Genomic DNA, 13,527 nt, shown 5'->3' with positions numbered 1-13,527 from the left:
ACTAAACAATGGTAATATGTTTTTTTTTTTAAATAGCAAACTAAGTTCTTTTATAGAAAATTATGGCTACTTTAAAAAAAAGTTGTAATTCATTAGTGGAAGCCTGGTTTGAGGGGGTAATACCACCATTGTTTTCCCTCTAGTACGTCTCTCTTTACTTGGCTTTTTTTTTAATTGTGCAGATTTAGCTTTGTTTTAAATAAAGAAATACTTGGCATGAGTAAAATTATTTACCCCCTTATAAGTCTTTGTTTAATTGTCATGATTGTTATATTTCAAAAAAATGTGCAGAATTTATCTATGTTTTAAATCAAGAAATACTTGACATTATATAAATAACACATAGCTGAGAGGGTGATAGAGCAAATTGTTACCCCGAGAAAACATTGTCAACCGCGGCGAAGCCAAGGTTGACAATGCTTTTTCGAGGAGTACCAATCTGCTCTATCACCCTCTCAGCTATGTGTTATTTAATCTATTATACTTAATGTCCTATTATTATTGTTTTTTTATAGATGAATTTTATTTAAAATAACATAACAACGTTACGGGGGTATGAGAAAAATCAACAGAAGTGAAGCAAGATGTTTTAGCCAAATAATAAAATCTGAGCCAAAACGAAGAACTTCAGCATTGTCTTTAATTACGTTGTGTAAATTCAATTCATTGTCATTTAAATTATAGATTTTTTGATTGGTCTGGACGAGAGGGTGACATTCAAAAAAATTGTCTATCGCTCAGCCATGGGATAGAGTAAATTGTCTCCCTCGTATTAGCCAATCAAAATCTTGCATTTTAACGTGAAGTATTATTAAAATTAATGTCCTGTACAGTGAAAATATAGCATAACTGTTCAGTGCATATAAGAAAGTAAACATCACCAGAAGTTAACCAATCAAATTTTCTCCCCCTTTTTTCCCTGTAGAATATAGTATATTTGTATTGCTTTGAAACACCCAAGAAACATGTTTACTACTAAAAAAAACTTTTCTGGAATGAAATGGAGGGTTAATTTCAAACAACTGTCAAATTAAATGGAATGTAAAAAAAGATCAACCCTTTTTCGCATGAAACTGAATGTACTATGCTTTGGTAGTATGGTTATAAATCAATAACCATAGTTTGTGTCTTTGATGACTTTTATATTATATATAATTATTATTTATATAGTATCAATTTAAAATATATTTATATTTCAAATATAAAATTTGAGTGTTTTTTTTTTGTATCATGTGTATTAAAAAAGAATGATAATTATTAAGAAAATGTTTTAAAATCATTTTCTTTCTGTGAAGACTTGATACCAAGCATTGTACAGTAATATTGAAGAATTTCTCATCTATTTTATAGTTTTGTAAAATTAATGCAAGATTTGTTTGAATATACCAGATGTTCATTTTTATAAATTTCCTATTATAAAACTTTGAATTTTTCGAAAAACTAAGGATTTTCTTATCCCAGGAATAGATTACCATAGCCGTATTTGGCACAACGTTTTGGAAATTTGGGTCCTCAATGCTCTTTAACTTTGTACTTGTTTGGCTTTATAACTATTTTGATCTGAGCATCACTGATGAGTCTTATGTAGACGAAACGCGCGTCTGGAGTATTAAATTATAATCCTGGTACCGTTGATAACTAATAATGGAGCTTCCTCTATAATGCTCTACATTCCGTATTATAAAAGTGCTATAGATTTGATTAACATCTTAATGGATCATGATAATTATTGTCACATAAATTGCTGAGAAGAGCCTACTTAAAAAGCTCCGAGCATCCTCCGAGCATGCTCGGAGCTTCCTCGTAAGAATTAATCTATGATCCCTAAGGAAATGCCTGTACCAAGTTAGGAATATGACAGTTGTTTTCCATTCGTTATATGTGATTGAGCTTTTGATTTTGCCATTTTATAAAGAACTTTCCGTTTTGAATATTCCTTGGAGTTCGGTATTTTTGTTATTATACTTTTTCAAAGTTATTGTGAAACTACCTATTCTAGAGGTGGCGTGAATCAGATGTGGATACTAAAAAAACTCCAAAAATCTCTTAGAGTACATACAATGTAAGACTCTTTCATCTTGCAATAGTATTAAAAAATTTGACCTTTCTGCACTTTAAGTATTTCCCATTCCAAACTAAAAGAAAAATTGAAAGAGTTGGTCCAGGTTTGTTTCATAAGAAATAATGGCTAACGTAGATACAAGTATCTTGTCTTAGGGAGGGATACATCCTACTTTGTAAAGAATTCAAACAAAAAATTCTCTGAAATTGACATTATCAAGATGCTTGATTTCTTGATTGACAACATATGTGTTACGTTTGGAGGACGTGTTTTTCAACAAACAATCGGCATTCCCATGGGAACCGACAAACAGTTGTATTTTGTTGGAAACAGTATATTTTGACGCATTTTTGGTGCTTCTTTGTGTTGCTGAATTATGAATGTACAACCAATATGTCCTTTGTTCCTATTAACGGTTTCAAATATAAACAAGTGTAAAATAGTTTTTTTTTAAAACTTGCAGACGTTCTCAAAAATTTGCAACAGGGAAAACGTTTACGTAAACAATATCACTTTCATGTTACGTAATATCATGAACTAACTGTTCTATTTGTTAAGTAGGTTTACAATAGTTTGAGAAATAAGTAATAAGTTATATTATACCAGCTCCTCTCATCTACTCTGCATTGATCCCATGATCAAGAATTCCAAAATTTCATAACACACAATAATCAGGCAATATATAATTGAAAAGTAAAATATCACCCTGTTGTTCTGTCAACCCAAAGCCATGTCTCGGGAAAATGTTTTCTTGTTCGTGTGGGAGACATTAGACTACCCCCACCACCATTACCGCTAACACCCATTCTTGATACAGTCACTCCCGACATCGTCCTTCTCTTACGAAAAGTGCCTAAAAATATTTGAATCAAATGAATCTAATATTATTTTAATTTTTTCTGTATTGTAAATAACAAGCACATGCAATACACATGATGTAAGTTTTGTGAGGCCGAAGTTCTATATTATGTATTAACCTTCATCAGAAACGCTCAAACCGAAACAATTGAAAGCCATTGATGCGTAAAAACATTGCAATTTAGTCGCTATATGACACCCCCCCCCCCCCAAAAAAAAACCCCGAAAAACCCCCAACCTGAAAAAAAAAACCAAAAAAACAGAATACCTTAATTCATCTAAGGTCGACTATGCTTCAGGAAATTGGAATCTTAGTTTCCAAGTAATTAATAAATTTGCGAACGGTGAATTTTCAATTAGTGTATGTTATAAATCGTGTCATTACTGAAGTACTGATTACTAAGCTGATGATACCATGGGAGATCGATCGATCAACAAGAAGCGGTATTGATCCAGTGCTATTAAATGAAATAAACACTTTGCAATGTTTGTGCGTCCGAAGCGCTTTTCTGGATTTAGCTTCATCAGAACTGTGAGCTATAACTCAATAATGATATCCCGCTTTTAGTATCCGGTAAACAGGAAGATTAAGAGCATTGGATATGATGATTCATTACACGATATAACGTGTTCACATGAAGGCGTATTACACATTTTAAGAAGCTCTTTTCTTAAGTTCCCTAAAGAATGTGACGAAAATTGCATAGATTATTTTAAGAAAATATAAGTATTCGTTAAACAAGAAGCTAAGGAGCGATGAATCTGAAAATTCATGCTCACTTAAAGCGCAATAACAACTTTCAGGACGCTTTTATTTGTAGATCTTGAAAAATGAGATGAAAAGAAAAAACCCACAAAAACCCATCTTAGATTAACAAAAATCAATAACGGAAAAGTAAAATATGATTGAGTAATGAAATATTCAAAAGGAAATTAATATCCTTTTGGATATCTTCACTGGATATCAAAAGTTTGAAAAGCCAAACAAAACAATCTTTTGAACTCCATAAAAGATTAATCTTTCAAATATTTTAATTAACATTTTTTTATTTTATCTTACAAACAGTCAAGGTTTCAAATTGCTTGCAAAACTGCAAAAACCGTAAAAGCACTCTCATATTATTTAACATTTAGAAATAAGAAACAGCATTAACAACAACTCTTTACTACCATTCCTGATAAAAAGATGACAAGGTTGAAGCTGCTACTTATATTAAATTGTTTGAAACGCCATTACAAGTCAAATACTGTAAATTCAGAAATTATTGCGTGCATTTATTATTGCGATTTTGTCATTTTAGATTAAAATGCGATTTATTTTTTTGCGATATTTAGAAATATTCTGTTCATTTCATATAAAAAAATTCAAAATGCGAGTTTAAATTATTGCGATAATATTCTTGTCGCATTTTCGCAAAAATAAAAACATCGCAATAATTTCGGAATTTACAGTATCTCGATATTGAGATTGTTTTCGATATATCAAATGACATTTGCACAACGAAGTGACCGATCTATGGCATGACATTAATCTATCTATAAAATATATTTATTTTATAGCGATTACAACAAATATAAGTGTAACAATTCTAGGTACTTAGTCACGGCTTTTATCTTGTCTTTTACAGAAAATGGTTTTATCGTTTAAATCGTGTGAAACTGTGAGGCTACTTGATGAATATTATTAACAAGAACTAACTAATAGTCCACCATAAGCGGGAAGGACCCAGTAGTAGCAAACATGTATACATTTAACCATAGGGTAATATGTCAGAGTCGATAAGGGTCACACAATGTAAAAGAAAGTGAAGCAGTTATAAAACTGTGCCTACGATTAATCGTGGATAAATAAACAATGAACGATTTTTTTTGTTTGTCCAATCGTTTGTGCTGACTGAAATACGATGTTTTTCGTTGCGATTATCGTATATTATAAATTCAAATGCATGTGACAGTTTTATCATACATTTTCTCGAGAATTGTATATTAAAAATTGTAAATCAATGTTGATTTTTCTTTTATATAATATGTATTTTTTATACAAACATTTCAGTATTATGATTCCCATGTTGACATTATCGTTCGATATAAAATCTGATATTGTGTAAAACAAAGAAAATGAGATATACACACGTTTTTTTCGGAAAGGTTTTAAAATAAAATGAACTTGTTAACATATATTGGAATAATGAAAATAAGCTATGCAGAAATACCGATATACATACAATTACTTACCCGGAGGTGTATATTGAAACAATACTGCATCAGTCAATACATAAACACCTGCTCCCTATAAAATATCAGTCAAATTTCAATACAAAGGTATTACAGATCTGAAGCAACTTTTAAAGGAAAAGGAGCCTGTAATTCAGTGGTTGTTATGCGTTGCTTTACTTCATATTTTTATCTCGTGTGTTGTTATAACGTAAATCAGTCCGTTGGGTTTATCCTTTTGATCGTTTGCAATAACAGGACCTTTTATAGTTTTGCTCATTGTTGAAAGCCGACGTTGACCTTTGATTACTTAAACTACGTCATTTAAGCCCTGTTGGATAGTTGTCCTCTTGACAATCAAACCACATTTACTTATTCAAATATATCAAAGGAATCATCCCCTCATATTCACAACACTAGGACATTTTAAAACACGTGTTAGTAAGTTAAAACTTAAACCCGGTTGTAGCCTGAAAGATTTATAATATTATAGCATTCAGGCCTCTTACTGTTCCTCTGCATGAAAATACATTTAATGAATAATTTCATAAGGTGAAAGTTGTGGTAATGTGCAAATAAGAGTTTCTTCACTATTATATAGTTTTTTTGTGTTATATGACCCTCTTTTCTTTTCATTCTTCATTAATGGTAACAAAGTAAGAAACCAGCAGTGTAAATTTATAGACAAAAATGGAAAATAACATTTTCTAAATTAAATGCGCTTTTCTGGATTAACTTTCGTCGGAAACATTCATAGCCAAAAATGTAAAAGTCATTGATGCGTAAGTACCGAAAGAAGTGTAAATATAAAACTTAATAAGGAGACGTAAAGTATGTCTCTAAACATATGTCTGTACACGTGGTAACTAAAGCAACAATTAAATAAATAAAACGAAAGATAGAACTTGATTTAAACATAATTATTTCATAAACCACAATTGAATTAAAGGAAGATAGTTAAGGTGCATGGTTGGTTGTGTGCGAGTCAGTACGACGAATTGTAAAACGACATATATTCCATCCTGAAATTATTAGGTAGCAAACCTCTACATTGGACTCAACTTATGTTTAATACTACCTATGGAGTAAAACAAAATATTACAAAAAACGCCATGGCAGATTCATAAGTATATTACCAGAGGTTATTTAGTAACGATATACAACTGGCAACCAGTCGTATAATATGCAAAACAATCTTGTAACTATTTATTAAATCCGCTTCAGATGAATGTGTACGAAGTTGTTTTTAATTTCATAAAGTGCAAACTCACCTGGAAAACGGAGAATGCATCCCTGTCGCTTACAGGAGTAGGTATCCAGGAGTCCCTTCCACCAAGTCTTGGGAAGTTACCAAAGTTGCTATATCTTAGGAGCTCATTCAAAACCTTTCAAGGTGTTAAAACAAGGATTACATATGTGTATTTATCATACAATATATAACTCATAAAATTTTTGGTCTTAAAAAAACAATAAATGAACGAGAAATATAAAAACACTTATATAAAAACAAAACCAATTTAAAAAACTACATGCATCATTTTGATTGAAGCTGCATTTAACTTACATCTTGTGTTGTGATGTCGTTTCCTGATTTTAGTAAAAGAACTCTCTTATCAACAGCCAGAACGTTCACTAGTGAGCTTTTATCAGCCGTCAATTGAAGGCTTAATTCTTCTCCGGGTTTTGCTGTTTTCTTGTTAAATTTCAAAGACACCTAAAACATCAAGTTAAAAGTGAGATTCTAAAAAGAAAATCAACATGGATTTTTGTATTTCTTTATGGATACTTCTTCTTGATATTTATATAAGAATATCATCTACAACATCATTGAAAATCCTTTTGCCCTAAAATACGAAAATTTGTAAATGAAAATAACAGGCATATAACAATTAATTGTGAAAATAATACAGAAATACTTCGAAAATCTTAAAAACCAAATATAGGGATGAATGATTTGTAAATATTTTTCGATTTGGAATCGTAATCTGATAGAATCGTTTTCTCCACAAAATTAAAATGGATTATAGCTGTAATATAAAAATTGGGGCATCAGACCACCCTATTTAGGTGACTTTTGAATACATTCGTATTAAACTTTCGAAGTGCCACCATTCCATACAAATGTTAACATCACTATGTATTTTAGTTACATATGATGTTGGTACTGGAGTAGATGGAATGACAGACATTAGCATAGATATTACAAGTGATTTGAGAATTACAATTTATTTACTACCAAGGAATGGTTTTTGACCTCCACACTTAAATGAATTATTCAATTTTGTATATAGATGTATCTATGTAGGAACACATTATTTCTTCTGAGGCATTAAATTTTAAACCTAACGTTTAAAAGCTAATAGTCCATTGAATGGAAAAGGAATTTTATGCGTTGAATTTTTTTCATCCAATCTATGTTGCTTCATAGAAATTCAATTAAACATCTTTTAGAAAACAACTGGTATCATCAGCAAACTATGTTATTTTTATTTCAATGTCACCAATTTAGCTTTTACCAAATGTCTGATTATTCTTACAAATACTTATTGCAAGCAGTTCAATGGTACAAAATAATTAAAAAAAGAAGACAAAGGACATCTTTTTCTAACACCTCTCTCAATTTTGAATGAACTAAAAATGCATTCATTATAAACTACAACACTAGATATGTTTGAGAACAAAAGTAAGATCCATTAAAACAACCAACACTTTTTGAAAAATTTTCATTCTAGAAAAAAGTTAAATCACAAAAATACTGAACTCCGAGGAAAATTCAAAGCGGAAAGTCCCTAATCAAATGCCAAAATCAAAAGCACAAACACATCAAACGAATGGACAACAACTGTCATATTCCTGACTTGGTACAGGCATTTTCTTATGTAGAAAATGGTGAATTGAACATGGTTTTATAGCACTAAACCTCTCACTTGTATGACAGTCGCATCAAATTCTATTATATTGACAACGATGCGTGAATAAAACAAACAGACATAATAAGTAAAAATGACAAAATAGGGGTACAGCAGTCAACACCGTGTCACAATCTTAATCACAACAAAAACAAACAAATATTCAACAAAGAAACACAAAAAAGCATATATCACATTTAACAACCTCGTTCATTGCTTACTTATTTTTGTATTTTATGTATGTATGCCAAATCAACCCATAAAGGATCGAGGGATTTTAAGCACTGGGACCGAATCGTAATTTTAACATTAACTCTGGCGTAGAATCGCGTGTTTGACGTCAGAATGTAAACGTCAGACAGGTAGAGATATAAAATAATTTTGTCGTTCAAAGTATGCAAAAATTATAATAGAACAATAACACAATGGTGGGATGTTTAAAGTACAGAAACACGTCATATGTATCAAAGAAACATAAAACGTCACACGAACAAAGCACACAAGTTTAAATTAAAAATAAAACAAACCACACAATGACGGGATGCAGAGCCACGTCAAATGTATATCACCAAAAACAGACCAAACAGTAATAGTAATATTAATAAAGACAAATAAAAGAACACTTTAACACATTATTAAGATGATAAACAGTGTCAGGACGCAGAATCTATACTTCAAGACCATCATGTATTATTTGTGAAGTTGATACGGAATATTTATCAACAAGGTCTTGGTACCTTCCGATGAACTTTTTTAGAAAAAAGGACGAGACGTTCTTTGACATACCCCTTGTTCATCGACTTTTTGCTCAGACACTGGTGACGTTTTACAAAGTCTGAGTAGGAGCTGCAAGCTCTTGCATACCGAATAACTTGGGAAATGTATATCCCATATGCAGATGAAGTTGGTATATTGCTACTAAGGTGGGGTAAATTGATAATTTCAAAATTAAAATCGTCTCGTTTGTCATAGATTCTGGTACTGAGATGACTGTGTATGTCAAATTCGAAGTATAAGTCTAAAAATGAGGCGGAGGAAGCCGTGTCTGTTGTTTCTTTAATTTCTAGTTCTGGGGGACATATTAATGGAACCCAATCAGAAAAGTTCGGATTGTTAATGGAAAGAACATCATCAATATATCTGAAAATGAAATTTAATAATCTGGCTTCTTTGATCTTCTTGTTTTTGACAAATGTCTGAAGGAACTCCGATTCATATGAAAATAAGAAGAGGTCGGCAAGGAGAGGCGCACAGTTCGTTCCCATAGGAATGCCGACAATTTGTTGAAAAAGTCTACCTTGAAATTCAACAAAAATGTTGTCGACAAGAAACTCCAGCATACCAGAGTATCGAACGCTTTTTGAAAACAAAAACACTAGTTAAAAAGACCTGGATAATTCTGTTATGTAATCACCAATATGATATCAGCAATAAGTCGTAAATTTTCACAAATGTATGTACCAGTCACATACCCTGTCTGATCCGGATAATTGAGTTTTGGAAGAAACAGTTTTTATTCTTTCCGCAATCACTGCGGCTTATAGTTTGTAATTCAAATCTTATAGTTAAAGGGAAAATTCGCGATTTTTTACTTATCATCTTATTATGTTCATAATACCATTAAAAACATATTCACCAAGTTTTATCTGGATATGAACACTAATAAAGAAGAAAATTGGGAATTAATAATTCTATTTATTCCAACTTCCTGACTTATGTGACGTAGTTTAAGTCTTTTTGCATGCCGGGAGTGAATAAATCTCATTGTAAGTCTTGTTCGTTAATCATCTAATAACGCGATTTAAAGCGCATCGACGACTTTTAGCGTAGCTATTAACCAACTAACAATTTAGAAAGAAAAGTGATCAGCCGTGCATTTTTTTAAATTAAAATTTACGATTTATATTTTAAGGATTTCTGATATGATTATAGTAATAAAAGCAAATCATACAATAGAATATTTTTATGATTTTTTTTTTCGACGGATATTTTGAACAACATATATAACTGATAGTATATAGAAATTCACGTTTGTATTCTCCCCTATTACTTCAGTCGAGGATTTGTCTTACTATACAAATCCTTGCTTCAGTCTAGTACTGTGTAAATACAATGCATGTGTATTATGCTGACACCACCTGGTAAAGGCGTGGTTAAATTCACGGTAATTAAAAGATTAGCATTATGTAATTTTAATCTTTTGATCTTCACTAGAGTGGTGTTTGTCCTCAAGGGTTCACCGTTGCAGGTATGAGACAGATTTTTTTTAATTATTAAGGGAGGAATATGGTGGCAAAATACCTTAATCGCCGTTATATATATATTTTTTTAACATTTTGCATTTGCTCAGTTTTTAAATAAATAGGTGAGTATTTTGTTGTAACATCGAAATTCTGAATCACTTTTAATAAAATAATTATATAAATATTATAAATGGCCCACGAAAACGAGCGTATAAATTAAAACAGTACTATTTTAAATTATCATCGGTAACCTTGAATATTTAAATGTGCAGAGAAAATTATCAGTTACAAAAATATAGTTTTGTCGTCCAAAGCGATCTTCATTTACCTAATCAGGAATGACAACGTATTTATATAATTCTTAAGCTATTTGACCAACGATGTTTAAAAAAATTAGCAGAATCAATCTAACGTCAACTTTCCTTTTTTAAATGGAGACAGAACGTCGAAATCAATTTTCACTGTGCTTGATATCTTGTACCTTTGTAAGACTTATCATTCATTCATAAACCCACTCTAAACCAGAGACATATATACGTCTGTTTAAACTGACAAGAAAACTCCTAAAGCGGACAAGCAGTATATTCTGTAAATTTCTGAGATTTAATACAAAGAAATAAAAAAAATCCCGAAATGAATTTGATCCTGGAAAATATTCACATCCTCATTCGGTCTGAAAAAAAGATACGAATTTGGTATACAGAACATGCAGAAGTGTGAATGTTATAAAACCCTAATTGTTATATCAGAAACCATTATAAATATATGTGTATATTCCTGCAAAAATAAAAATAAAATGAGAAAAAAGAAAAATAAAAATAAAATGAGAAAAAAGAAAGAGATGAACTGTAAGTCACATCAGATTCAGATATTTATATAGTTGCTTGTCGTTAAATAGAGATCTAGTGTATACATGTCTCTGCGTTAACTTATAAAAATAACAGGAAATAATAAACTTGAAATAGATTTATGATGAATACTTTGCAACTGCGACACCCCTTTTTATCACAGCGTACATGCATGCATTTAAATGACTGTCCGTTATGCGATTTAGAATGACAATCGTACGTACAATCCTATAGTTCATGGTGAGTCCTTTTCTATCTGATATGCGACTTTTCGTATTTATATTTTCTCTTATATTACCGGTACTGTCATTTAATATCTAATGCATAAGTGCAATATTAAGAGTGGTTAAATCCCCTACAAGCTAACTAAATAAATAAATCAACCCTCTAGCTGACCAGACGTTAATACAACTACCATCAGTCTATCCGGAGTGAAGTTTCTTTATTTCTTCAAATAGGCTTTTGGTGATCATTAGTGCACGTCCAGTGGCATATATATATAACATGCATGTCGGACCAGGAAAATGTGATGATGACGAATTTCTTAAACTGTTCGAAATAATCTTATTGAAATATAAATCTGTGATTTTACTATGCCTATAGTTTCGATGAACCAAAGCAAGTTAGATATCGACCTGTATTTAAATCAGATTGGTTCTGGATGTTTCTCTCGTATATTCAATATACTTGTATGATATTAGTTCTATATTGCGACTATCCATAGTTCCGTATTAAACCTTCCATCTAGGCGTATAAACCAATGATCGACAAGTGCCGCACATTTTGATAAATCAATATTTGTATGTTTCAAAATGTCCATAATTATTGACGAGTATATACTTACATTTTCCCCAATTTACCCTTGGAAAATGTGTAAATAGATTTTTATTTCATCAAATCTTTTTTTTTTTTAATTATTTAAATTTTCATAAATATCATTCTTTACACCAAAAATGTTATTTATTAACAAGCGTATGAGTTTAGCAATGACTAGTATATCACTATCGGATACGCTATACAAAGTTGTATATTACACCTGATAGATTCAAAATGGAAGTTACATGTTATCGGCCGTGTACACTGATCAATACCCCCCAGAAAAGAAGTGATGCACGAACTTGTTTTATGTAATTGTGTAATAACAGTTTTAAAGCCCGACAGGAAATCGCTTGAATACCTGTACGTGTCACCTCACAATACCTCTGGGAACAATTCCTTTAGCCATTCTGGTGATCATATAAGGAAAGGTCCGAATTTATTTTAAACAATTATGAACAAACTAGATTTTCAAAAACAATTTTACACGGAACACTTATTTATAACTTTGACTTTTTAACTAATTTCAATTTCTTGTTTTAAATACTTCGTAAACAAAACAGTTTCAAAACGACAGACCATACTATTAGTACTAGTTATTTAAAAAATAATATATATAAAATTACATTTTCCGTATCAAGTTAGTTATGAAAGGTTGCACAACCATGTCTATCATAATCTTTTTTGTGACCCGGGAAACTGTTTATGCTTTCCTTGTCGGATAAAACAACCGTACGCTTGACAAGATATCGACACTCAATTACGGCTACGTTAGGTTACTGCTTGTTTTGGTCCTTTGTGGTTTATAGATATATCGCGGTCAATATTCGGGGAGGATGTCAAAATGGCCGCATGCGAGAATTGATACTCTAAATTTAAAATCGATGTTGATCTCTTAACTTGCAGAATAAAACTTTAATATCTATGAATTTGTGCTTTTTTATACATAATGAACAGAATATGAATTTTTAATTTTTTTGCGAAGTTTCCCTTTAAAGAGGACGCCAGATTGACGTGAGAGTTCTGTCAGTATGAATAAGAATGATAATGTCTAGTCTTTCATCGATTGAGGGATACTATATTATCATAAAACTGCACTAGCTTAAAATGCATATATCTTTCCAAAAAAACTGAGGCGTTTCAACATAAACCGTATTGTATCAAATTATATTTTATCGCAAATCGCAATGCCGAAATTTATCAATTGTGTGATATGAAATAAATGAGCAACATAAAATTTCTTCTAGTATCAATGAAAAAACGCAATTTTATGTTGGTAGACTTCATATATAAAATTGGACAAAAAAAGGCAGAAAAATCTCCTTACGGGTTTTTTTAGCAGAGAAATATTCGTAACTCAAAATCTTCACTCGAAAAGATATCAAGAAGAGCGATCAACATACATTATCACTCAACAAAAACTAGTTTTACGGTTATTATCATGAATTGATTGTAATAATGTTTCTTTATTTAGCGTGTTAACTCATACAGTGATCCTATATGTCCACTTTTGTCTATCAGGATAAGAATAGGTTAAGTTATGTTTTAGTTACTGTCGCTTGCTCCCGAATTACAAG

General features: G+C 31.2%; 1 protein-coding gene across 1 annotated transcript in view; it reads right to left on the bottom strand.

Annotated features, from left to right (window-relative positions):
- LOC127737253 (CD109 antigen-like) overlaps positions 1 to 13,527 on the bottom strand; it is a 71,274-nt gene that overhangs the window by 38,256 nt on the left and 19,491 nt on the right. The window contains exons 13-16 of the mRNA XM_052247797.1: positions 6,699 to 6,848; positions 6,406 to 6,519; positions 5,156 to 5,210; positions 2,768 to 2,915 (exon numbers count right to left, since the gene is read on the bottom strand). Coding sequence (XP_052103757.1) covers positions 2,768 to 2,915; positions 5,156 to 5,210; positions 6,406 to 6,519; positions 6,699 to 6,848 — 467 coding nt within the window. The remainder of the gene's footprint in view (positions 1 to 2,767; positions 2,916 to 5,155; positions 5,211 to 6,405; positions 6,520 to 6,698; positions 6,849 to 13,527) is intronic.

The sequence above is a fragment of the Mytilus californianus genome, unplaced genomic scaffold, assembly GCF_021869535.1.
Source record: "Mytilus californianus isolate M0D057914Y unplaced genomic scaffold, xbMytCali1.0.p SCAF_4, whole genome shotgun sequence".
NCBI classification, from domain to species: Eukaryota; Metazoa; Mollusca; class Bivalvia; order Mytilida; family Mytilidae; genus Mytilus; species Mytilus californianus.
The sequence above is the reverse complement of the archived record's forward strand: the minus strand, read 5'-3'. Positions and strand labels throughout refer to the sequence as shown.